At 39.1% G+C, this 23149-nt stretch overlaps 1 protein-coding gene across 1 annotated transcript in view; it reads left to right on the forward strand.

The window, feature by feature from the left end:
• The window catches only part of ADAMTSL3 (ADAMTS like 3), a 170447-nt gene that overhangs the window by 56162 nt on the left and 91136 nt on the right, over positions 1 to 23149 (forward strand). The window contains exons 4-5 of the mRNA XM_058811740.1: positions 19167 to 19294; positions 21446 to 21491. Coding sequence (XP_058667723.1) covers positions 19167 to 19294; positions 21446 to 21491 — 174 coding nt within the window. The remainder of the gene's footprint in view (positions 1 to 19166; positions 19295 to 21445; positions 21492 to 23149) is intronic.

Consider the following 23149-nt stretch of genomic DNA (forward strand, 5'->3'; position numbering starts at 1 on the left):
CCTCACACATGGAGGGAGCACTTGCTGTTTTCACCATCCTGCCAGACAGTCGTGGTGCTTTATTCTGCACCAGTTTGCCCCAAGATGTGCTGCTGGCTGAGGCCTCCAGGGGGTTCAGCACCGTGGTCTGAGAGGCTGCAAATCTCTCTCACCTCATTACTATTGCAGGGGAGATGTGGCTGATGGAGAGCAGGCATAGCTAACCTTTGAGCATGTTGTTTGAGAAATCTCCTTTTTTGGGCTAGGATGGGGTCTTCTCCTGACCCAGCAGCATGAATTAGTTAAGGCTGAAAACCAGAACAGACAGCACTTGTAAAAGGGTTTCTTCTGTCTGCTTGCTTTCCTACCATTCTGGTGAGGCCTCACAACAAAGTTAGAGACAGCTGCTTTTGTCCCAACCCTCATTTATGGGTAAACTGGTGTTGTATCACTCTATGAACTCCTAGAAGAGTCTTCACAGCCCAGTAGCTCTGCTCTGTGAGCTTGCTCCTGGTGGCTGCAGGGTAGCAGTCCATGATTGGAGTGCTGAAAAATGAATGTCAGAATAATTCATTTTCAGAAAATGCAAATTAATCCAAAGTAAATCAAGTTCATGGAACAGAAGTCTAGGTAGCAGATAACTGATAGAAATTTCCTGTGGGATTCCCGTCTCTGTGGGAGGTTGCTGTACATTATAGAAATAGAAATGTTGGGTTTTTTTCAAAAAAGCACATAAAAAAGAAGGTTGAAAACAGTTTAAAGAAAATAAGAAACATCTGTCTTTTTCCTCACCCTTTTTTGTGTGGGTTATTAGCCACTTCCCTGCTAAAACAGATTGTCATATTTTACTCTTTTTTGTGTGTGTGGGGAGGGTTTAATATGGAAAAGCACTGGCCAACTGCAAGCTGTTATTGCATTTTGATTTTTGTGTGTGATAGCATTTGGAGAGAAAAAAAAAGAAAGACAAGAAGCTTACTCTTTTAAAGTTTATAACCAAACTCTGAATCTCCAACTTGGTTACTTATGGCAGCTTTCTTCAGAATTCTCCTCCAGCTACATTCTTATTGACCATTTCAGCTGCAGATGAATATTTCCCTTTAGCTGATGGTCATCTTGGATCAGGCAGAGGATGTTGCTGGAGCAGGTCTGAGGGCACAAGACAAGAGCAATGAGGCCATTCTACCCTGGGCAGCTCTCCAAAGGAAGTATTACACACTTGGCTTTCATGCCCTGAGATGTGAGACCTTGTGATGGGAATACTTGGAGTGGTAAAATTCCAAGTATGATTTGAAGTTCAGTTGGTTTTGCATTGGGCAGCATTGGACTGTAAAGTGTACATTGCAGTGATATTATTTAGTGTCTAATTAGCATTTTCTCTCAGACGTTATTAACTGGACTATCTCCTGCTGTCTCTTAGGTGAGTGCTACATCCACATCAACTTTTGAAACACAAACTTGCCTTGTGTGGGGTCAGGATTAGTTGCACATAATCTCACTTATTGTTTGGGAAACTGAGTCAGGAAGTTATTGATGCAAACACTTGTAGCTGCTCTTCATCAGACTTCAGAGGAGGTGCCTGGACCCCAGATCTTCTGTCCTAAACACTTGTCCATGCTGCTCGTGTGCTGTCACCTAAAGGCAGCTTCCCTTCAGAGTGATGTTTGAGCTTTACTATGCTTCGATGCCCTCTGCTGCTCTGTTAAAATACTGCTGTCTCCTTGCTGTCTGTGGAACATGGATCATTTTGTTCTACACTTTTTTTCCCCCTATAAATCAATTGGCCTGGTAGCTCCCCTGGCGAGAAATTGCTAGTGATAAGGATTAGAGTAAGGGACATAGCCTGTACTGAAAATTATCTTCTTTGAAGGCATTTTTTCCCTTCTGAAATTCTGACGTGGTTCAGACTGAGATAATGAGATTTTCTTGATTTATGGCAAAGGTAGATTATATATATGTACATAAAAGTAATTTTCATTGCTGTTTTCTTAAGTTTTTGCCTATACAACGTATAGGATCTGATATTCAAAAGTACAGAAGTTTCAGATTCCTGAAATCAGGAGCTATAAATTTTGACTTGGGAGCTTGAAGTAATTGATGAATTGCATTGTAGATGCTTATTCTTTTCCTGTGATTTTGTTGGTTTTGGTTTTGATTTTTTTGATATTCCTTTCCTTTCCTCTAAAACTGTTTGTTTTATACCAGTTAGTTTGGTAGATCCATCCTCTGGTTACTCCTGGTCTCTAGAAAGAAGCCTTAAGGCTGTAATCCATTATTCTACACATTTTGCTGTGCTGGGGGCCTGTTGTTGCTGTATTGTTCCAGCTGCAGTGATCTTTGTGTTAAAAATCTGTGGGTTAAGATTCCTTCCTGCAGTTCCAGTTTCTTCAGTGGCTCATTCTAGCTGTCAGGAACACCCATAATCAAATGCTGCATTAGACTTGGTTTTCCATGTTATTAAGATAGTCATAGAAGTTGAAAGGAAAAGTACTATTAGGTGATGTTTGTGACCTTATGTATATTCAATTAATCCAGTTTTGCCTCAAGCCAAGCAGTTGTTCTTTGTGCTTTGTGTGAGAATTGCATGCTCAGTGCCTCATTTGAATTTGTCCAATTTCAGCTTCCAATGGCTGGTTTGTTGTACTCTCCCACAATTCATTGATATAAATAAACTCCTATTACCTGTGATCTGCTCATGGGAAGATGTTTGCAATACTGTAATCCTGTGTTCTCTCTGTGAAGGTCCATATGTAAGATATTGTCTCAGCCCTTAGGCCATTTTTGTTATTACTTTTTGGACCTTCAGCTTTTCAAAAAATTATAAAAATATAACAACCAAAATTGTGGACAGCTTTTAAAAACCAGTTTTTAAAAATCACCATTTGTAAGTGCAGTTGTAATTATTTTCTTATTCTGACTACAGAGTGCTCGCCTTAAATGTTTTTATTTATTAATTAATAGTTGTACCTAGTTCCTAATTTCCTTTGTTGATTCCTTAATGAGAGTTACTTGAAATCTGCCACTCATTTACATTCATGTGAACTATTGATTATGTAAATCTTGGTTTTAAAGCTATGCCTACCAGATCAAATGCTCTCCAAAAGTTAAACTGTTTTATAATTACCACTAAGCCTCCCAGCCACACCTAATATCAGAGTTTATTTGACAGGATTGCTTCTCTGTTAGTGTGCACAGCAAAGTTTCCTTGGTTCTCTGCTTATGCTCTTCTGTTTGTGAGAAGCTCATGATTTCCCTTATCTGTATGGAGCCATTACCTTGGCACAGAAAGTGAAGGCAATTTATAATTCTGTTTTTAAGATAGGCTGTCAGCAAATCCTGTCCTGACCACTCTTGAGAGTATCTTATACAAAAAATAATTGTTCCTAGATTGGTGATTGATGTAGCAGAACTGATAAAAGTTACATTGTTTAAAAGTGTTTATAAATCACCCTGTCCATATATTCATTTCCTGTAATCTGTCATTATGGTTTCAAACATAATTGTGAGAGACACAAAACTGGCTTCGGAGCACTCAGGAATGAGCTTTGCTTCCATTTGGTCTACGTTGAAAGGTGGCTCAAAGCAAAAATTATAATCCTGGAATACCATGTATGTTACAGCAGGATATCTTTGCTCTGTGGTTTTGAATTACTGGAGGGTGTAGTCCCTCTTCAGAGTTTTTCCCCTAACATTGCTGGGATTTATGCAAAGTAACTGGGCCAGTTCAAGGGATTGCTTGGCAGAGAGGACCGTGTTTTTTTTAAATACAATTCTTTTCCTCACTTGGGAGGTTAACATTATGGCAAGCTGGGTTTACAGTCAGTGTTGAGTGGGGATTTTGGCTGTCTCTGACACAGAGGACTACTAGAGCACTGTGTGGTAGGATCACAGCACAGAGCTCTCTGCTCTGGTCCTGAAGATGCTTCCCAGTTTCTCAGCTAGACCCAGAAGCTGAATGAGGGAGCAGTTATTGCAGCAAGAGTGAAATCTGAAACACTCTCTTCATGCGCTGGTTTTTGTACTGCAAGGGATGGAAAAACGGTTTTGGAGAAGCAGTCTAACTTTTACTATCTTTTAGTTCTTTGTCCAACTCAGCCAGGACCATGATGGAGGCAGAGGTTTACTCTGTTATAAAGTGCCCTACTCCAGGGTTTTGCTAAAACAGGAGAATAGGTAGAGCATAAATGTTTTGTAAACTCTGTTTGTCCCTTGGGTACTCAACCATGACTGGCAGTGAGGTTACTGACCTTCAAACTGTGCAGCTTTTCTTCCAGTTAAAGATTATTCCTTTAAAGAGGCACAATCGTGCACACAATATTGTCCTCTAAAGCTGCTACATATTCCTCCAGAAGTATTATTAGCTGTCTCCACATCCTATCCAATTTTCCTTAATCACAAGTCTTGTTAAGGAATCTGTCCTTTGCCAGGCTCCATCAAACTATAGGAGCCTCCTGTTCTGCATAGTGGACAAGGATAACATTTGAACTAAGTACGGAAAATCAGGAAAGTATTTTTTTTTCCTTTCTGCCTTTTTTTTCCCTTAGTACTTCTCTGTAGTCTGGATAAATTTTCAGTTCTCTCCCTTTGTATAAAGTGTTTGTACTGACAGGCTGAGATCTTTTACTGACATCTGTGTCAGTTAAGTAAAACACTTCCTTATTGCAAACTTGCTTGGAAGAAGCATATTTGAATGAGTTCATAAATGCAAAAAATGGGTCATATAGGAGACACATGCAAATTGTCTGTACTGGGAGATTCGATTTTATGAGCTTAAAAACTGAGGAATCGCTTGGGTTCTGAATTAGGATTTGGGGATGTAATAAAAATTGTTAGCTATGCAATTGAAAAGTATCCCTTAAGTCCAGCTCAGGATGTGCTTCTTTCTCTCTGTTTGAAAAATTAGAAAGAAAGGACATATTTGAGTTGTGTTGCTCAGTAAAGCAGGAAGAGTAAATTCTATTGCTGGTGTTATAAGAGGTCAGAGGATATGATCAGCACATCTTTCTTCTCAAGCACCAAATCAGTGCTTTGTTCCTGTTTTCCATCAGAGAATTTATTAACTGCTTCAGGTGTTATGTTCTTGCATTGTATCAAAATGGGTGTGATGGTACATTTCAATGCTCTTTGATTTGTCAATTCCTTTATTAGCATTTTAAAGTTATAATTTTAGAAGAGATTTCCTTTAAAAACGTGATCAGTTTTACTGTTAATTGAGGAACTTTCTCTTGGGAAAATTGTTGGTAGTGTCTAAACAGTTACATGCCAGCAAAATTGGATTTTTTAATTTTCCCTCAATGCATTTCTGACTTAGATTTGTATTCACTTTGTATGTGTGCAGAAACACTTGAGATCTGCTTTTAATTACTGGATAGGATTTTCAAATCAGAAATGCAAACACAAGCACACAGCTTTTTAATCATATGTAAGTCACCTTTCAAAAACTGTCAAGGAATCATATTTTTAGAAGCCTATTATTTGTATAGACACAAGTAATGCAATGGCTCAGTCTTTGAGATTATGAACATGGTTATGATGAGAATATTCTTGGCATAAGTCAGGAGTATTATATAATAAGGAAACAATGTCTTTTTATACTTTTCTTCCAAAACATTCCCTAGTGAGAACTAGGCAAAAAAACCCCATAGGATTGCCTATGAATAGATCCCCTTGCAACATGATAACTTCAGCCAAATTACACAAAGTAGATTTTAAATCCTTCTCATGTTTTCATAGTTATGTTTTAAAACCCTCTGTTGGCATCTAATATGAATTCTGATTGTGTAACTGTAGGACCCAGACAAACAATGTATAGATGGTATTAAACTGTCCCTCTAGCAGCATGGATGCCTAGAAGGCAGGAGACCCAGTTGTCAAAAGCAATAAACTATTTGAGTGAGGTAAAATAAAAGCAGTGGGTTTAATCTGGATTTACCTGCCCCAGAATGTACAGAAAAGCAGCGCTGGGGCTGAGGAAAATGTCTTTAGTAGTGTTATAGGTTTATGATTATGTGCAACACAAATATAAAGTCTGACTTAAGGTCAGATCCTCTGTAAGGCAGCCTGCAGAAAGGTCCATGCCCTGCTGTGAAAAGAGGTGTCAGAAGGGCAGGGAGGGGACTAGCCTCTAGAACAGTTCAGATTCAGAACATACATGAGTGGTGAGTGGGTGGTTACCCCTCTTCATTCTCTTTGCTTCCCCTGGGGCTTTTGCATCTCTCCAAGATCACACAGAATAGAGCCCAGTGTCTTCCACACGGCCATGTGCAACGCTGAGAGCTGAGGTTAAGCACAGTGAAGATGGATGTGGCTAGAGCAGCTGCTGTCTGTGTTTATGATGTTTCCTAGTGTTTCATGAGTTGTTTCTAAAGAAAGCTGTTAATCCATGGTCGCCAAGAGAATGAGAAAATATATTGGTACAATAGGTGGTATTTATAGTGCAGATGAGGATTTGGGAGTTCAGTTAATGATCTAAATTGGGCAGGAACTGTTCATCAGCAAGCTTAAAGGCCCCAAAAGAGAAGTAGCTTTTGGGTGTGCAATATATCTGTTTCCAGACAGACCATCTGGGAATAGGTATGTATAGCCAGCCTCCAGAAGACAGAAAACTTGATTCATCCAGGCTGCTTTTGTACTAAATAAGAAACACAAAGTTGATTTGTGATAAAAGAATAGAGCAAAACAGTAGTTAGATGATTTGAAGGATGCTGCCTAAAGTGGGAAATATATAGTGAAATAACGTGTTTTGGAAGAGGCCTCCCTCTGGCAAGCCTGAACCAGGACACACATCTTGGAAAGAGCAGACAGCTGAGTGATGGACCTTGTCTCTGAGCCAAATATGAGACATTGCAAGGCCTGTGGATTAAAACAGTGCAGGCCTTTTGTTTCTTTGGTGTTCTTAATCCTGATTGCTTCCTCAGAGTAGCTGTACCTTAGCCCTTCTCCCCCACCACAGTATCTGGTACAGATCAAAGGCAGAATGGCTCTGGAAGACCCCTGGTCTGAACTTGGCTTCCAGGCAGGATCAAATCCAAGTGGGCTGCTCCTGGTGGATATTTGTCCAGCTTGTTTTTAGATCTATTTGTTGACCAGGATTGCAGAGCCTTCCAAACCCAGCATTTCCCTGTTGTTGTAGCTAGCTTCCCTTACTGTTTGTTATTCTTATCTAGCTGCTTCTGTGGCTTTGAACATACAAAGGGGAAAGGAGAATGAGGTCACAAGCCAAATTTATACTTTTACCTTTATCTCTAAAAGAGATCTTTTTTTAGAGATAAAGAGATATAGAGATAAAGTGATCTGTTTGTCATCTCTACAAAGGCTAAGACGCTTGTTCTTTATTTTTCAATCCACGAGTTGCTACTCAGATAATTTTTAATAGAGCTGAATGGTGTGCATGGAAAAACTATGGAATTTATAGATGTAGTGCATCAGTGAGGAAAAATACAGGTGCTTGTCTGCCTTTGTGCTCAGTGAGATAAATATGATAAAATAATTATATTGTGGTCCTTGAGTTGACTGATAAATGGTGAACAAGACCTTTTCTTGAGGAAAAAGAGGCCTCTTTTGAGGATCTATTTTAAGAAGAGAAATAAGTAATGCCATAAAATGTGGAACATTTAAAAGTGCTTGAAATTTGACAGTGGATAAACTCGCATAAAATCTGTTAACTGTGTGTTGTGGACTGCACAGCTCATTGATCTCCTAGCTCTCTGGAAAGCGTCCCTTAATTAATTCAGCTTTATATATTTCAGTGGAAAAAATGTGTGCAACCAAGCAGGAAGTTGTTTCAGGCTTTCAAAATCAATTTGAATATGGAATATGGGAAAATACATAAAAGATATCTCCCTCTTTCATGCCAAAAAAAAGGAACTTTGCTATGCTAAAGATGTTGAAAAAAACACTATTTAAATCTATGTGTGTGTGTGTAAAAATGTATTCTTAAGTGGATCTTTTTAAGGGTATTTCAAGAAGCATAGTTCTAGAGTCTAAACAAATACTTTATAGCCAGGGGAGACTGGTAAAAGAAATGAAGTTGGGAAAAGTATGTAGGAGATTTTTCCCCTCTTCTTTGATCTTTATCTGCCCATATGTGTAAGAAATCACATCCCCATCTGTAGTTTGGCTGTATCTGACATGGAATTCAGGGGTCCTTGTAGGTCCTACACAAAACCCAACCAAGTGAGTGAGATACTTTCCATCAGACTCAATGGCTTTTATATCCAGCTTTACTCTCTAAGTGCCTGACAGTGATAGTTTGGTTTTCTTTCATTTACCAGAGTATACAGCAGAATTAAAAACAAAAAAGGGAGTTTATTGGTTAATTTATTTACACAAGTTTTCCTTAAGTCCAAATGCTAATAATAAAAGCCAGAACCCACAAAATCCCCCCAAACTCCTCCCTTCTCCAAACCCTTCAAATACAAGCAACCAGGGAATTTTATAAATAGATATTCTTACCTTTGCTACAAAAAATTCATGCGGAAGTCCTATCTTGGAATAAGCTATTCATTAGTTGGCTTGGCAGAAGGGACATAATCCAAATGAATGAGCTGCCAAGAGTATTTTTAGTGGTTTTATATGTTGCCCATTCAAATCTTGGAAAATTTCTTCAGAAAATTGGACAAACTGACCACTCATTTTTATGGGCCTTCACAAGATCTAAAAGTGAAAAACAACTATTGTATTTAGCATCTGTTAATGGAGGTTTCAGGCTACAGAACTTGAGAAGGCACTGCTGGGAAGCTAATACAATAACCATAAAATATTGGACTGATAATAGGAAACACTGGCACTGAACAGATATGGAAAGAGTCATGCTAATATTCCATATCCAGGCCTGCTGCCCTGTGCCGAGTGCTAAAGATGCTGTGGTGAAACACACACAGTAGTCAAGATCTGGAACAAAATCAGAGTCAACTCAAGATAGATGAAATTGTCTTTTTCTCCCCTGAATGCTATTCATTGGGTAATTCTGCTTTGGAGAATTAGAAGCCAGGAACTTGGACACAGAAGAGAAGCAAGTTGTGCTAACATTTTTCCAAATGGGGAAATATATGTCTTTACCCCACATGTGTAATTAAGCCCTCATCTTCCTTTATTTGAAGTCAGTGGCTTTTTCTCTTCCTTCTTTGGGAATTGGATGTAGACCTGTGCTGCCATTGTAACTGTTCCCAAGACAGGTTTTTTTCTCCCCAAGCTGGAAGCTAGACAATCAATAAAAGGAAAACTATTCACCAGATATCAAATGAGTTTCAGTGGATTATATTTTATTTGACTTAAAGTGGAAAGGAATGACAAGAGAATATTACATTTTTAATCCCACATAAAATGCATTTCTGGGAAACTGTTCTCTGCACATGGACCCTTTTTCTTTTTTTCTTTTTTTTTTTTTTTTCTCAGCACCAGTCTTTTTTTTACATTGTTCATAAGTTACATCCAAAAGCTGCCCTCAGAACTTCTGAATATTGACGTCTTGTGCAAGATGAGATTTAGGCAAGAGATTTTAATGTTTGGGTTTTTTGGTTGGTTTTTTTATTTTTTAAAAAATTAACTTTGTCAGGAGGTGTTTTTAGATAAGTGTGTTTTGTTGCTTGTGAGGCAAGATAGGTGGAGGAAGCTTGAGATGTCAGAATTGGTACAAGATTTTGATTGTGAATAAGATTGTATTCACATAATCTCTGTGAATAAACAGAGATTAAACAGAAGTTACAGCTCTGGTAGAGCAAAAGCAGCTTAAGGACTTGTTAGACTGGTGCAGGTGCCCACCAAGGAACATTCCCAACTTCTTCAAGACAGGCTGCCCTGTGTAAGCAACCCCTTTCAAACAATAAATTAAAAAATGAAACTGTTCTTCAAGGGCAGGAAATCAGCTGGAGCCAGTGGAACTGAGCAAACTTTAAAATTATATTTGTCTCTAAGTTAAAATGAATAATAAAAGAAACACTGAAATTTTGATTTTGGATCATTTATGCTATTGCTTAATATCACCCAAAGATCAGCTCATGATTAAAGGGGCAAGAACTGCTTTCCCTGAGAAGAAAACTCATCTGGCTAAATTTGATTTATGCCACAGTAAAGAGGTACCATGATCAGGCTGACAAGTTTTAGAGTTACTTTGGGCAGAATTTTAGTCAGACTGCTTTTCAGTTATAGGCTTAGTAAATCTTCTCCTTCAGTATATTAATTTAAAATGGCTCTTGAAAAAGTGGTATCTACCTTAAAATCAGGGGTAAAAATAAATTAACATAAAATAATTCCTTTGAAATTCAAAAGTTATGAATTTGTCTCCATTTATAGAAATAGAAATTAGGATTTGTATAATTGCTGTCATCTAGCAATATGGATTTAATATTTTTCCTTTTGACGTTTGTTCTGTTGCCTGCTGTATCTGCTTATGGTCTGTGATCTGTTTTGCATTATGTTTATAGAAATATTGCCATTAAAAGTGCTACACGTAGTATTAAATAGCAGGGTGAGGCAGGAGACATGAGTGGAATCACTTGTTCACAGATGAGGAGTTTGGATGCCTTGTCTCAGATACCTATAATCAAATTATTGATCTGGCCCTGTGGATAATCCTGATATGAAATTGAGGCAGGCAGCATTGCAATATCCCAATATTCAGGGTTATGAATGTTGCAGATTATGGATAGACAAAATGCACAAGAAAGACTTTCCTACACTGGCTGCTCCTGCTGCCGTTTATTCTTCTGTCAGTATTTCCCCTATAAACTCCTTTTATTCATAGGCTTGGCAGTTAACCATAAAATTTTGCTTCTAGCAGGAACTTGGCAGACAGTGTCTCAACTTAGGAAAATTATTTTAAACAAATTTTTAAAATGTATGTATTGGGGCTCTTTTAAAAGTTAGAGGTGCAGTAACTTTTTTCTGAGAAAAAGGATTGGTTTCTGTGGGTTTTTTCATTGTGAATTCTCTGAACATTTTCCTAAAAAACAAAAACAAAGTTGTAACCAAATAGTGAAAACATAACTTTTCTTTCAAAAGCATGTATACGAAGGCACTGTACATAAGTGTCATTGACTTGTGTATTTTTAAGTGATGGTTTTTAGGGTATTGCTTTAATTCAAATACCTCATGTGTCACTGTGTCAGAATAAAGCTTGTTTATGATGTTATAAACTGTTAGGGAAATAGCATGCACAATATGTAATTTTAAATGCCCACACTCCCTCTTGACTTACTTTTCCATAACCTGCCTGTAAGTTTTGTGCACAAGAGTCTTGGAAAATCATCCCTTCAACAAGTTCAGCACAATATAATAATTAATAGGGTTGTGTGGGCATTCAAGGGAGCAGAGCAGCCTTTCCCATTCTTCTGTGTGCTGTGGTAATCTGGGTAAAGGCCACCTGGGCCACCACAAATCAGCAGGAGAGATTTTGGTGGTGTTTGTGGCTCTTGGAGCTCACCTGTAGATTAAGAAACAGTTCCCCCCATGCTCTGCCCTGTCCCTTTTCTCCTACAGTGAACTCAAAGTTTGCTGCCTGACTGATTTTAGTCTGGAGGTTCAGTCACTGACAGCATTCCTGCCATAGCTCTCCTTAGCCTGGAATGGCTTCCTCAAATACTGCAAGTGGGTCTCCATCAAATGAGCGCATCAAGAAGGATGTGAGGAGTCCTAAGCCAGCACAGGAATTTTATCAGGAGGAGATGGGTCTGTGATAGCTGCCTGACCCTCAGGAGAAATGCACAGGGTTTCTTTTTGTTTGTACTGGTTTTTTACATGGAAAACATTATTTAAGAGTATTGGAAATGTGTAAGCACAGAAGTAGGATTGCAATTTCATATGGCATCAGAATATGGAAAAAAAAAACCCTGAAAAATAAGCCTCAACAGGAAAGATTTTGCATATTTGACAGTGGGACCAGTGTGCCCCTGTGTGGTCTTTGAAAGCTGATGGTCCTCTCCTTTCACAGACATAATGCCCACATTTTCATCTGTGTTACTCTTATTTTTCCACTGAATGCACTCAAGTGAGACCTGTTTTAAAAATTGCATGGTAAAGCATTTAAAAGAACCTTCGTTTGGATGTTTGCAAATACATTTAATAAGTTAATTCAAAAAAATAATGCCAGATATACTTCCCAGAAATTGGAATCTCTTTTTCTATTATGCACCTGAGGCATTGTGCATGTTGGACTCTGGCTGACCTGTCACACTGTTTGTGCTGGATGGAGAACATGTGCTGTGCTGTGTGAAGGTGGAAAAACCCACTGGATCCAGGTGCAAATTTTGAATATGCATTCAGTAAAGCTTTCATGCATTATTACTGTTTTATGAACTCCAGGAAATATATGAACTGGTGTTAATGCAAATTTTTAAGTAGGCCTAGAGATAATTAACATATCCAAATGTCTTGAAGATTGTCTTCCCCCTCACACTTTGTACCTACTGTACATACCCATATTGGAAAGGGCAAAGTTTAGAGTTGCAAAACAGGAGGTGGAAAAGCTCTACAAGGTGCGTGAAAATGTGCCTTTGGGCACTGAGATAAAATTCTCAGCTGAGCCACTCTCACAAAGCACTTCATCCTTCTTCCTGAGGTCAGATTTTCATCTGTAAAATGGACATAATGCATAACCTTTAAAAGCTCTCATTGTGTCTGTGCCAAGTTTTCTTTGCACAACTACATGCAAGGGCTGAGTATTTAAATACCATATTGTGGAGAATGTTTTCTAATTGATGATAATGTTTTGGGTTTTTTTTACATTCTAGGATATAACTTCTAAGTTCTTCCTGGGGAATGTTAATATAATCAATGATTTTTTAAAAAAGAATATAATGTTTCTAACAAGCATTATAAAGCATTCCGTTCCGTCTTTTTTGCCCATTTTAAAGTTCTGCCTTTATCTCTCTTCCAAGCTCTGCCAAGTGTTTGCCTCAGGCTGGCTACTGAGAAAGTGGGCAGAGTGTGCTACAATTTATATTGGTTTATTGGTTATGTTTCCTTTCAGAACCTCTGTGTGCTCTCCAGGGTCTGTGACTTTGGAGCTGTTTGCCAGCTACACATGCAAATTTCAAGTTCCAATTCTCCAGATCACTTAGAAAAGGAGGGAATTTGAGTGATGCTGAACATTTCTCAGTGTAGTTTCCCTTTCAGATGGGGCAGATTCAGAGGAATAAATCTGTATTGAGAGTTCAGATTTATACATTTCTATCTATGAAGTCACTTGAACTGTTTCGTCTTGGAAGACAATTAAATACTGGAAACTCAGGGATAAGTTTTTCATATTTTTCATCCTGGGCAGCTGTCCTGGATGGTTTGACCTAAAAGCTGATTAGAGACTTGATCTTCTCCCTGACTATCACCAAGGGCAGTGAATAGCCTTCCTCCCTGTCCTCAGGAGAGTATCTTCTCTATGTTCTAATGCTGGGACAATATTTACCACTGCAGATAAGCAGATCCAGGGTTTACATGGCTCTAGTTGGGCAAGCAGGAGTGTAAGCCTGGGCAGCTAAGTCTAGATTTTCAGCTGCATTGCCAATGTAATGATGTAATGCTCCAGTATTTGCAGGATGTGCGTATCAGGGTTTTTTAAAGTTTTTTTTTTCCTAGATGTTTTCTGTCAAAACAGTAATTTAAGGAATATCATCCAAGAAAAGAAACCAGTTTGCTGTTGTTCAGAGAGGCCAGAGGCAAGTGCTTCTCTTGTCAAGTCAGCAATGGGATGAAAGGGACTCTGATGTAGGTCACCAAATCTGTCAATAAAATAGAGTAAAATAGAATTAGTGTAATTCTATTTGGAGTTTGGAACTTGGAGTTTTTGTAAACCCATAATTAACTCAGAAATTGAAAAATGGCAATTTTAATTATGCTTTAAGTACTTCAATACCGATTCCTTTTGGCAGGAATGTGTAGGTGCTGTCCTTAGCAGCAGAAAGAGCTGTAGGTGTCAGGTATTGTAATGCAGCTCCTTTCTGCTTGGGCTGGTTAGGGAGGGATCCACAGCTTCTTCTCCATGCCCACAAATTCCATGTTCCCTCTGTTACTGCTCACAAAGAAGGAAGGAGGGATACAGACTCCTTCCAGTGCCAAAAGCCTCAACTAGCTCATAGGTGCCAAACAGCCAAGCAACATTTCATCCCTTCCTGGATGCCAAAAGCCTCAAGTATCCCTGCTCCACCTGCCAAAACCTCCAGCTCTGTCCTGACAACTCCTGCAGAGCAGGCCTGTGTCAATGTGAAGTTTTGCAACACTCTGACAACGGAAAAAATCTGGATGCAGTATAGCTCTGAAAACCACGCTGAGATTCGCCTTCAGCTTAGTAAGAAAATGAATTATGCTGTAAATATTTCCTGTGTGTGACACTTGTGCATGCTTTATTCTCCAAAATTTTAATTTATTCAAAACTTCTGTAGAATGAAAATAAGTTGCAGAATTCAACGCTGAGAGATCTAAAGTCCATCTGAGCCCCCAGATGTGTTTTTTCTTGCAGCTCAATAAGTTCATCACTTGCCTTTTGGCCGATTCCTTGCTGGTGATTCACCTTGTTGCTGAGCTTTACCAGCTTGTGTTTCTGAAATGCTCTTGTTATTATGGGGCACAGGTTCCATTTTGCAGTGAGTTTGCAGGGCTGAGGCCAAGTGCAAGGAATAGGTAATGCAACAATTTAAGTGTTAACAATGTTAACAATTTAAAAACTTAATAATTCTAAACATCTGCTGAAAATAGCTGCATTTACTCCCAGGTGTTTTTTATCAATCTAAAATAATGATGCATTGTTTTTTCTCCAGGATTTAAAAATTCCAGATAGGTTCTTTTTAACATACAGAGTAATACATAATTTACTTTGGTACATAGAAGTAAAATATTTATTAAACTCAATGACATATACAGTGCACAATTAGGTAATATATAATGCACTCAACAATGGTAGAATTATACCAGGAAATGTCTTGAAACCTGTTGTAAGGAAACAAGAGGAGTTTTTAAGCTAAAACCAGGCAAGGCAAAATCTTTTATTAATAATTCTTATTTGTCTGGAAATATGTTTTTACTGTTCTACTTAGTCGCTGCCACAAGTGAAATGGTTTTTCCCAGATCTGTAATCTGCATTCTGCACCTCACTTAGACTACAAAACAGAGGTGTAAATTATTTTAGTATGTGACCTTAGCAGAGAAAGAGATTTCTAGTGTAGCTTGTTTCAAAGCTCTAGACATAACAGCCAGAGTTGAAGTGAAGGATCCAGTTCTGAGGGTGAATAGCACATGCAGTGATTATTGCAGGTAAATGCTTGTTCTTTCCTGCTCACGGGTACAGTCATCACTGCAATTTGATACCTCTCCCACCAAGTGTGGTGTCTGGAAACAGGGATCTGGGAAATGCATCGCAGGGCTGCTCAGGCAGGGTGTGCTCCCTTCAGTGCCATAACTCCTTGTGCTACCTCTCTTTGGAGCTGCTGCAGGTATGAGGAGAAGCAAATGGCACAGAGCAGTGCTGCACATGAAGATTAGTGAAGAGCAAGATAGCCTCGTGCTTTGGAGCACTCAGAAAGTCAGGACAGTGTTAATGGTATTTATGGGTTGTGAGAGTGGGAAGAAGCAATGAAAAGGAAATGCTTCATCTCCTTTCAAAACACCATCAAGGATGAAATTCACTCCTGGGAGAGGGGCCAGCACTGAGCTTTGGGTATTGCTTAATTTAGGCCCTCAGTGGTACAGAAGTGGTGTTTATACTCTTCAACAGGTTCCTTCCCTTGGATGAGTTTGATCTGAAGAACCTAAATTCTGTATTTAATTATAAGAAATGTGTTATTAAATAGCAATATGCTATAACTGTGCCACTGTAACTCCTTTTGGTGATTTTCTTTTAGAATTTGGCAAGCCTTAGTGAATTAATACAAACCAGTTTAGTAAGCAGCTGTGAGAAAAACAAAAGCACAGCCACCCAGAGAGCTGCAGTGACATTGGCATAAGAGCAGGTGTGCTGGTAAATATTCCTCCACATCCAAGTCCTTACTTGAAATGACAAATACTTATTTTCTGGGCCACATCACTCTAACCTGTTGGAATTTCTGTGTATCCATCCAGCCCCAGGGGTGCTCTGTGTACCACTGCTACATCTGCTGACCAAAGGTTGCTCAGAATCTCTTCTAGAACCTGACAGAGAAAAATTGCATGCTAAAAACTCTGCAAAAACAAACATCTAAGGTATCAGGGCATTTCTGTTGAGAAGCTGAATCTTTGTTACACTGAATGCTAAACATTTACATATCCAAGCCTTATGTAATAGTTGTCTGAATAATAATAAAACTGCATAAACTGACCTTGGTTCTCTGGCACCACTTCTCCTTTGAAGTCTGCATGACCAAACTCAAGACAATTATGTCATCCTTCATAACAGCCAAACAAAAGTTTGGCCAAATAATCTTTTTTTTCTTCATCTCAAAGCGCTGTGTTTGATTTCTGTGATGTGTGTGTCAATGTAGCTGTTGTTATTTACTGGGTGCTACAAGTGACAGTAAAAATCCCCTTGGTTTGGAGCAGTGATCAGCCCTGTTAACATCTGGATTTCATTTATTTTACCTCAGTGCCCTTGTTCTGGGTTACTTTGGGTCGTAGGTTGCAAGGGGAGTATGGCCTGAGAACTCATGCACACCAATAATTTGCAGAACACGGAGGTACAGTATGTGCCCCTATGTGACAGAAACAAAAACAGAGCCCTGAACAGAAGAAGGGAAACTGGCACTCACACTTTCCCCTCTGTTCAAATCTACCACTGCCACACTCCAGTAAAATCCTCAGTGGACAGCACAGTCTCTGTCACTTGAGGGTTGTCAGCCCAGAGCTCAGATTGCACATCACTGGCCCTCAGACCTGGAGGGAGCCTTGGCCAATTGTCATCTCAGTCTTGGAGGCTCTGTCTTTGTCACCAAGTGCTTCAAAACTCAAGGGTTTATTTTTCCTTACCCCCTGATTCAAGCAATCCTTGTCCAGGTCCATGTTAAGTGGTGTGACTTCTTTGCTTTCAAAATGAGTTAGATTGGGATGAAATATTTTGAGTCTACCTTTATCACATACACCGGATTTCTGCAGAAACTCTGGATAGGTTTTTAGCTGTTGCTCTGACTGAATGTTTGCATCTAACCCTGTGTTCACAACTCTTCCAGTGATGTGTTTTCCCATCCTGCTCTAGGTCAAGAGCAGCAAGCAATCTAGGTTGTGTTTATAGCTGGTCTAAGTTATTTTATCTGGATTCACTACAGCACTTGTGGCTTGATCGTGTAACATCATGGGTGCACATGTGCGTGTCCATGCACACTTTTAGGTTTGTGCTGGTGCACAAATACTTCCACAATGAATATGGAAAATATAAGTGTTGTGCTTTGTCTGTTGCAAAATTAAGGCACTCAAGGCAAAACTGTTCTAATATGGTTCAATTTTTCACTGCTGAACCATGTTAGAATTATGACTGAAGACAATAAAGACATGAAAAACTGAAGTCAAGCAAGCTGGGAATGCAGTCCTGATGTACAATAATGTCCTTCTGTGTCCAATTGCAATTAGTTCTCAGTTTAATTCCTAAATGATTTTCCAAGGCTTTGTTGGTGTAAATCATGATGTTGGTGATCTTTTCTTTATTTTACTTCAATTTAGTACCATGGTGAAGACAAATGTAATGTGTAGAGTTTATGAAACCAGACAGCTAGTAAATCAATATTATTTTGGTAGTAAATTACTAAGTCAGTGCAAGCTGCTTTTAACTCTTTCCCATGGGACAAATAGCTTGAACTAGCTGGGGCTTAAATCAACACTGTGGGCACTGAATTAGTCAATGATTCTAAAGAAGGCTTTGTTGGCATAAAGTTCTGCTTTGATCGCCATAGTATTTACAGCTTTTTAATTAGATACAGTTCAGAACAATGGCTTTTATCAAAGCAGTTTGGGAAGTGAACAACTGGACTTTGTTTAGAGCTTTGGATGACATTCTGTCTGTTAATATCATGTGGCTGGTTTTAATACAATGATGAAGTTAGGATTATTTTAGGCATTGTCACTGCTTTATCAAAAGAAACTAGCTATTCTGAAAAAGAGTGGCATGTGTTGCTTTTTTAATATCACAAGTTTAGCCATTCCTCAACATGCTAAAACCCAATCATTTGCTTTGGGATTGCAGAGAACAAACTAATTTTACACCTATAAATTTGAAAGAAGTGACCCTCTTGTTCGTCTTGATTTATTTTCATGTGCTGAGTGACTTGTTGGGAAGTGCTGAGCTTTTTTTGTCAAGACTGAAGGCAGTTGGTTCCATTTTCAGTCCCAGACATTTCAGACTTGGCTTCTGATATAAAGAAAACCCAACATCAGTGTGAAAATTCCTCAGGGATCTTGGCAGAGCTGGGCTCTATCGTTTTTGGAATGGTAGATTGGCCTAGGAGTGCTTTTAAAGCTTTACGGTAAGCAATTGTAAAATTTGTAAATTTATAAGAGCAAGAAAGTTAAAAAGCCACTGATTTTAGACCAAACTCTGCAATTCAGTGTTCAAATAGAGATGCTTTTCTCTAATAAGCAATTTGCCTTTTTTTTTCTTTTTTTGACAAGTTGAACATTGATGTCAATGAGAATAAAAGTTTGTCTGGAAATAGTTGTTTTCTTAAAGCTTGAATTAAATTGCCATGTTCTCTCAGTGGTGATTCTTTTGGGGCAGAGTAAATATTGGTCAATATTCTCTCCCACCTGAGAGAAATTACTCACTGCCTCACTCTTATGCACAATCTGACTTTCATAATGATGCCAAAAGCCATTACTTTATGTTAGTGGTATTTTTATGTGCAAACTGTCACCGTGGTGGTTTGAGAAATTAGTGTTTTAATCTTAAGCTGGGTGTAATATAGGATTCTAAAAATCTTAGTTCCATTGTAACAGGCCCATCATGTGTTTGAACACGATGCCTTTTTGTGTGCTTGAGACTGTTTGGTTCCTACACAGCAAATTGTGCATAGAGGAGTTGGAAACTGCAGCATGTTTGGGCACAGCAGTGCTTTGCCAGGAGCTGCACTGGATCTTCAAAGGCTCTGCTTTCCCCCATATAATTATTATGCATTAAAGTAGTAAATTTGAAATATGGTAAATAAGCAGCAAAATAACATAATTGGTACTATTAATGCCAAGCAGTAAAACATACTCAAAACATTTATTTTTTTTCCTCCTTTCCACCTTCTTTTCTTTTCCTTCAGAACTCCAGAACCACCCGCTCAGATGAAGATAAGGATGATTCCTGGGATGCCTGGGGGGCCTGGAGTGATTGCTCACGGACCTGTGGAGGGGGAGCCTCCTACTCTCTGAGGAGATGCTTGAATGGCAGGTGAGTCACATGCTGGTGTGTGGGGGCTCTTCTGCAGCTCTGGCACATTTCCAATCCTCTTCTGGCTGCTTCTGTTTCTGATACTGATTCTGTGTAAGATAGATCAAATGTTATAAAATACTGCCTTTAATACATGTGTGTAATACACAAATAACTTAGGCTTTACCTCTGAACTTTAATGTGTTATGAGATGTAATTGTGGAATGGCAGGAATTATTTATTTGGTATGGTCAGATAGAGAGGGGAGTCCCTTTCACTGTAATCAGATCAAAAGGTGAGTTACCTGTGTACAACTTAGCCTGCACTTGGACATGATTTGCCATAATGTGCTGCTCATATGGATCTGTCAAACGCTGCTCTCTGTTAGGGAGGGAAGGATGAGAGACCATAGTCTCAAATTGCACCAAGGGAGATTCAGGTCAGATGTTAGCAGGAATTTCTTCTCAGAAAGGTGGTGAGGCACTGGAATGGGCCCTCCAGGAAGGCAGTGCAGTCGCTGTCCCTGGAAGTGTTTAAGGACACTCAGTGCCATGGCCTAAAGTGACAAAGTGGCGTTGGGTCACACGCTGGGCTCAATGATCCCAGCGACCTTTTCCAACCAAATTGATTCTCTGATTCTTCCCTGCCAGCTCTTCCTATGCAGTTCCCTGGTAGCTGCATGTTTTCATGTACAAGCCTTAGTGTGACTTGAAGAGAAGAACAGAGGCAGTGAAAGCCTTTTACCCCAGTGGTAAAACTGGACTAATGTAGGACTTGGTGGCACAATGCTTAAAGCAGGAGTAATGCACTAGGCCTGTAGTCAGGCAAGAAAAGATCCCAGCCAGCTGTGAGGCATCTGTGCTGGCATCCATAATTACCTGGTTCACTTGAATTATTCTTAAACATTTTAAAAAGAAGCCTTGATATTCTACCAATGTGTTAGGGACTGTGAAACAAGCTCAATAAATGGTAGCAGTATAAATTCCACTGCGGTTTTATTAATATTTTTAATGTGTTCCCCTGTGAAAAACATGTGTTTTCCATACCTTGACAAATGCATAGTTTAAAAGGTTTTTTCTACGTTTGATTTTTGTAGCAATGTCTGGGAAATGTACAACTGTGAAACAAAGTTTTCACATTTGTGTGTATCATAAACATTTTTAATTTGCATCTTGTGATGCAGTAAGTCTTGCAAAAGATTGGAAATCGGAGACTTGAAATACTTTGAGCTTTAACAGTTGTACTTTCAGCTGAGTTGAGCTCTTGCTTCAGGCATCCATTTTTTTTCCTTTTCAAATGCTATTTTTCAGTCTCTCTCAGACATTATTAAAAAAATGTTATTTTCATGCAACAAGAAGAAAATTTAATCAAATATATGTAAATTATCAGTTATATGTTCCCGGATTCTTTAATGTAAGGCACATCTTTTTGGTATGAAGGAATTATTCCAAAACACTGTTCCATATTTTAGAGAAATCACTAATTATAATTTCTTATCCAGTCATTTGAAATATGTTTTAAGTTCTTTCAAAATGCTGATATTGCCATTTATAACATGGAAGAATATCTTACACTGTGCAAAAGTGCTGGTTTGGTAGTGAGAATTTTGGCAGAGTGTATCTTTAAAAAAGTGTGAAACCCAACCTCCCCAGATTTATGAGACCACAATAAATAACCGTGACTCTATTACATGCCTTTTATTTCAGCTACTAACAACAGACTGAGGGTCTGAATTGCCTGGATGTCAGGATTCACAAGCTTTGGGCACATTTGCATGCAGTCCATGAAAATTCTGTTTGATTTAAAATTATAACTCAGATATTCTGATCTTTTCCTCTAGGTCACATCATTTTTGTTAGAAATAACTCAGTTGCAATCAGCATAGAGCAGGCTTACAGATGACTTTTTTACAAAATAAATGTGGTTTTCATAAGGTTTGCAGTAAATGGGGCTTATAGGGAAAGTCACACGTTCTTTGCTGAGGAGAGACAGCAGTGTAAAGCTGAATACCTAGATCCCCTCTGTATTTAAACCTTGTATTTTGAGTCCAGATTATGGTAGGGCAGTAGCAATAAAAGCCTAATTTTCGAGAATAACTAGCTGTAAAACAGGCAAGGTTGTGTTTTGCTATTATACAGTGTAACCATTTTTACTCTTTTTTTTTTTTTTTAGGAACTGTGAAGGTCGGAATATTCGATACAAAACATGCAGTAGTAATGTGAGTCTGGCCTTTAATCCTGTTTTACTCATTCAAAAAAATGTGTTAAAGTTTAAGAAATGCTGCTTCTCATTTAAAACCTTATGGTGCATAATTTTCTTTCCATCATTATTAACATTTTTAAACATTTCAGTCTGCATGACACCATGAGGTCTCAAATTTAGACTTCCCAAATGGACATTTTCTTTTGAAATTATAGTGCCAATTGTGATTCAGAATGTTTTATATCACTTATTAGGAGAGTTACACATTTTGGAGGATTAACAGATCAATTCTCATCTTTAACTAGCAAGTGATTTTCCTGAGGGTGCTGTCTTGTAGATGAAGCATTAAACTGAGCTTGGGATCATTTGTGATTGTTATTGATAAGGTGACTCTCCTCATGTGAGCAAAGAGGTCCCTGTAAGATCTTAAATAGGATAATTACTCTTTATATTCCCTCTGCTTGCTTAAACCCAGGTCTTTATATGTCTGTGTGCAAGAATATGCACATTTAGGTGCACTGGCACAGACAATGCCCATGAGTGAGTGTGGAGCTGGAGGTTTGACCATGCTGTTGCTGTGATGCAACCACATTTCATTTTTATGGACACGTTTTATGAAAACCATTCACGTACAGCAAACCTCATGACTCGTGTTCCACTGACTTGCAGTTGTGCTTTGTGCTGTTTAAACAACTGCTGCCCTTCAGGTGAGCAGCTCAGCAGGACTTTGTGGTACCCCAGGTCTGCATAAGGTGTGTGCAAACACAGTCATGCAGGGTGGGTTATGCTCTGCACTCACCCTTGCTTGGCTGAACTCACAGTACAGTGTGACAGCCACATGTGATATTCCAGGAAAGACAGCAGGCAGATAAATAATTAATAATTATACTAAAAGGTTAGGCCTGAATGTCCTGTGGGTTGAGTTGTGCCCAAGGATGTGTAAGCTCAGTCATTGCCAATCCCGTTATTTTTGCCATCAGCTGTGGAGTGGGACAGGTTCTCCTTAAAATTCCCAACACTGGAAATTGCCCAGTAAATATTGAATCAGTGCATCTCCTAGGAGAACTGCCCATTGCTGCTTTTCAGCTTGCCACACCTACAGAGTCTGCTGTGCCAGTTGGCTCCTGCCCTCCTTGAGGACAAGGCTTGCTCACACCTTGAGTAGCTGTGACTCCACTGCTCAGTGCTGGATGGATTTCCCACCACAGCAGCCGAAGCTCCTGCTGGCAGAAGCAAGTGGAAGTGATAAAAGAACCAGTCCCAGTGCATGCAGAAATCAGATTCTGGAGACAAACCCTGCCCCGTGCCCTTTCAGAAGAAAAGGCCCAGCAGCTTGGTGCACGAGCTCACACATAAAAATGCTCCCTGCAAAAATACCCTGATGTTTAAAATCTGTGTGATAACTTGGTAACTTGCAGCCGGTCAGGATGTAAGCAATGAACAAAATTATACTTATCCCCTGCTTATCTAAATGTCTGTTTGTGTGCAGTGTCCACAGAAACACCTCTGAGTGCTGGATCCCCTGCACTGCAGCCTCCTGCAAGGGAGGCCACCCCAGTGCCCCTTGTACCTCAGCACCAGGCCTGGGGAACTGCCCAGGGAGGGTGGTGAGGTCAGTTTGGGCATGTTTATTGCTCTCATGCACAGGTCTATTTCTTAGGATATCTGTTGTAT

The sequence above is a fragment of the Ammospiza caudacuta genome, chromosome 10 (genome assembly GCF_027887145.1).
Source record: "Ammospiza caudacuta isolate bAmmCau1 chromosome 10, bAmmCau1.pri, whole genome shotgun sequence".
NCBI lineage: Eukaryota > Metazoa > Chordata > Aves > Passeriformes > Passerellidae > Ammospiza > Ammospiza caudacuta.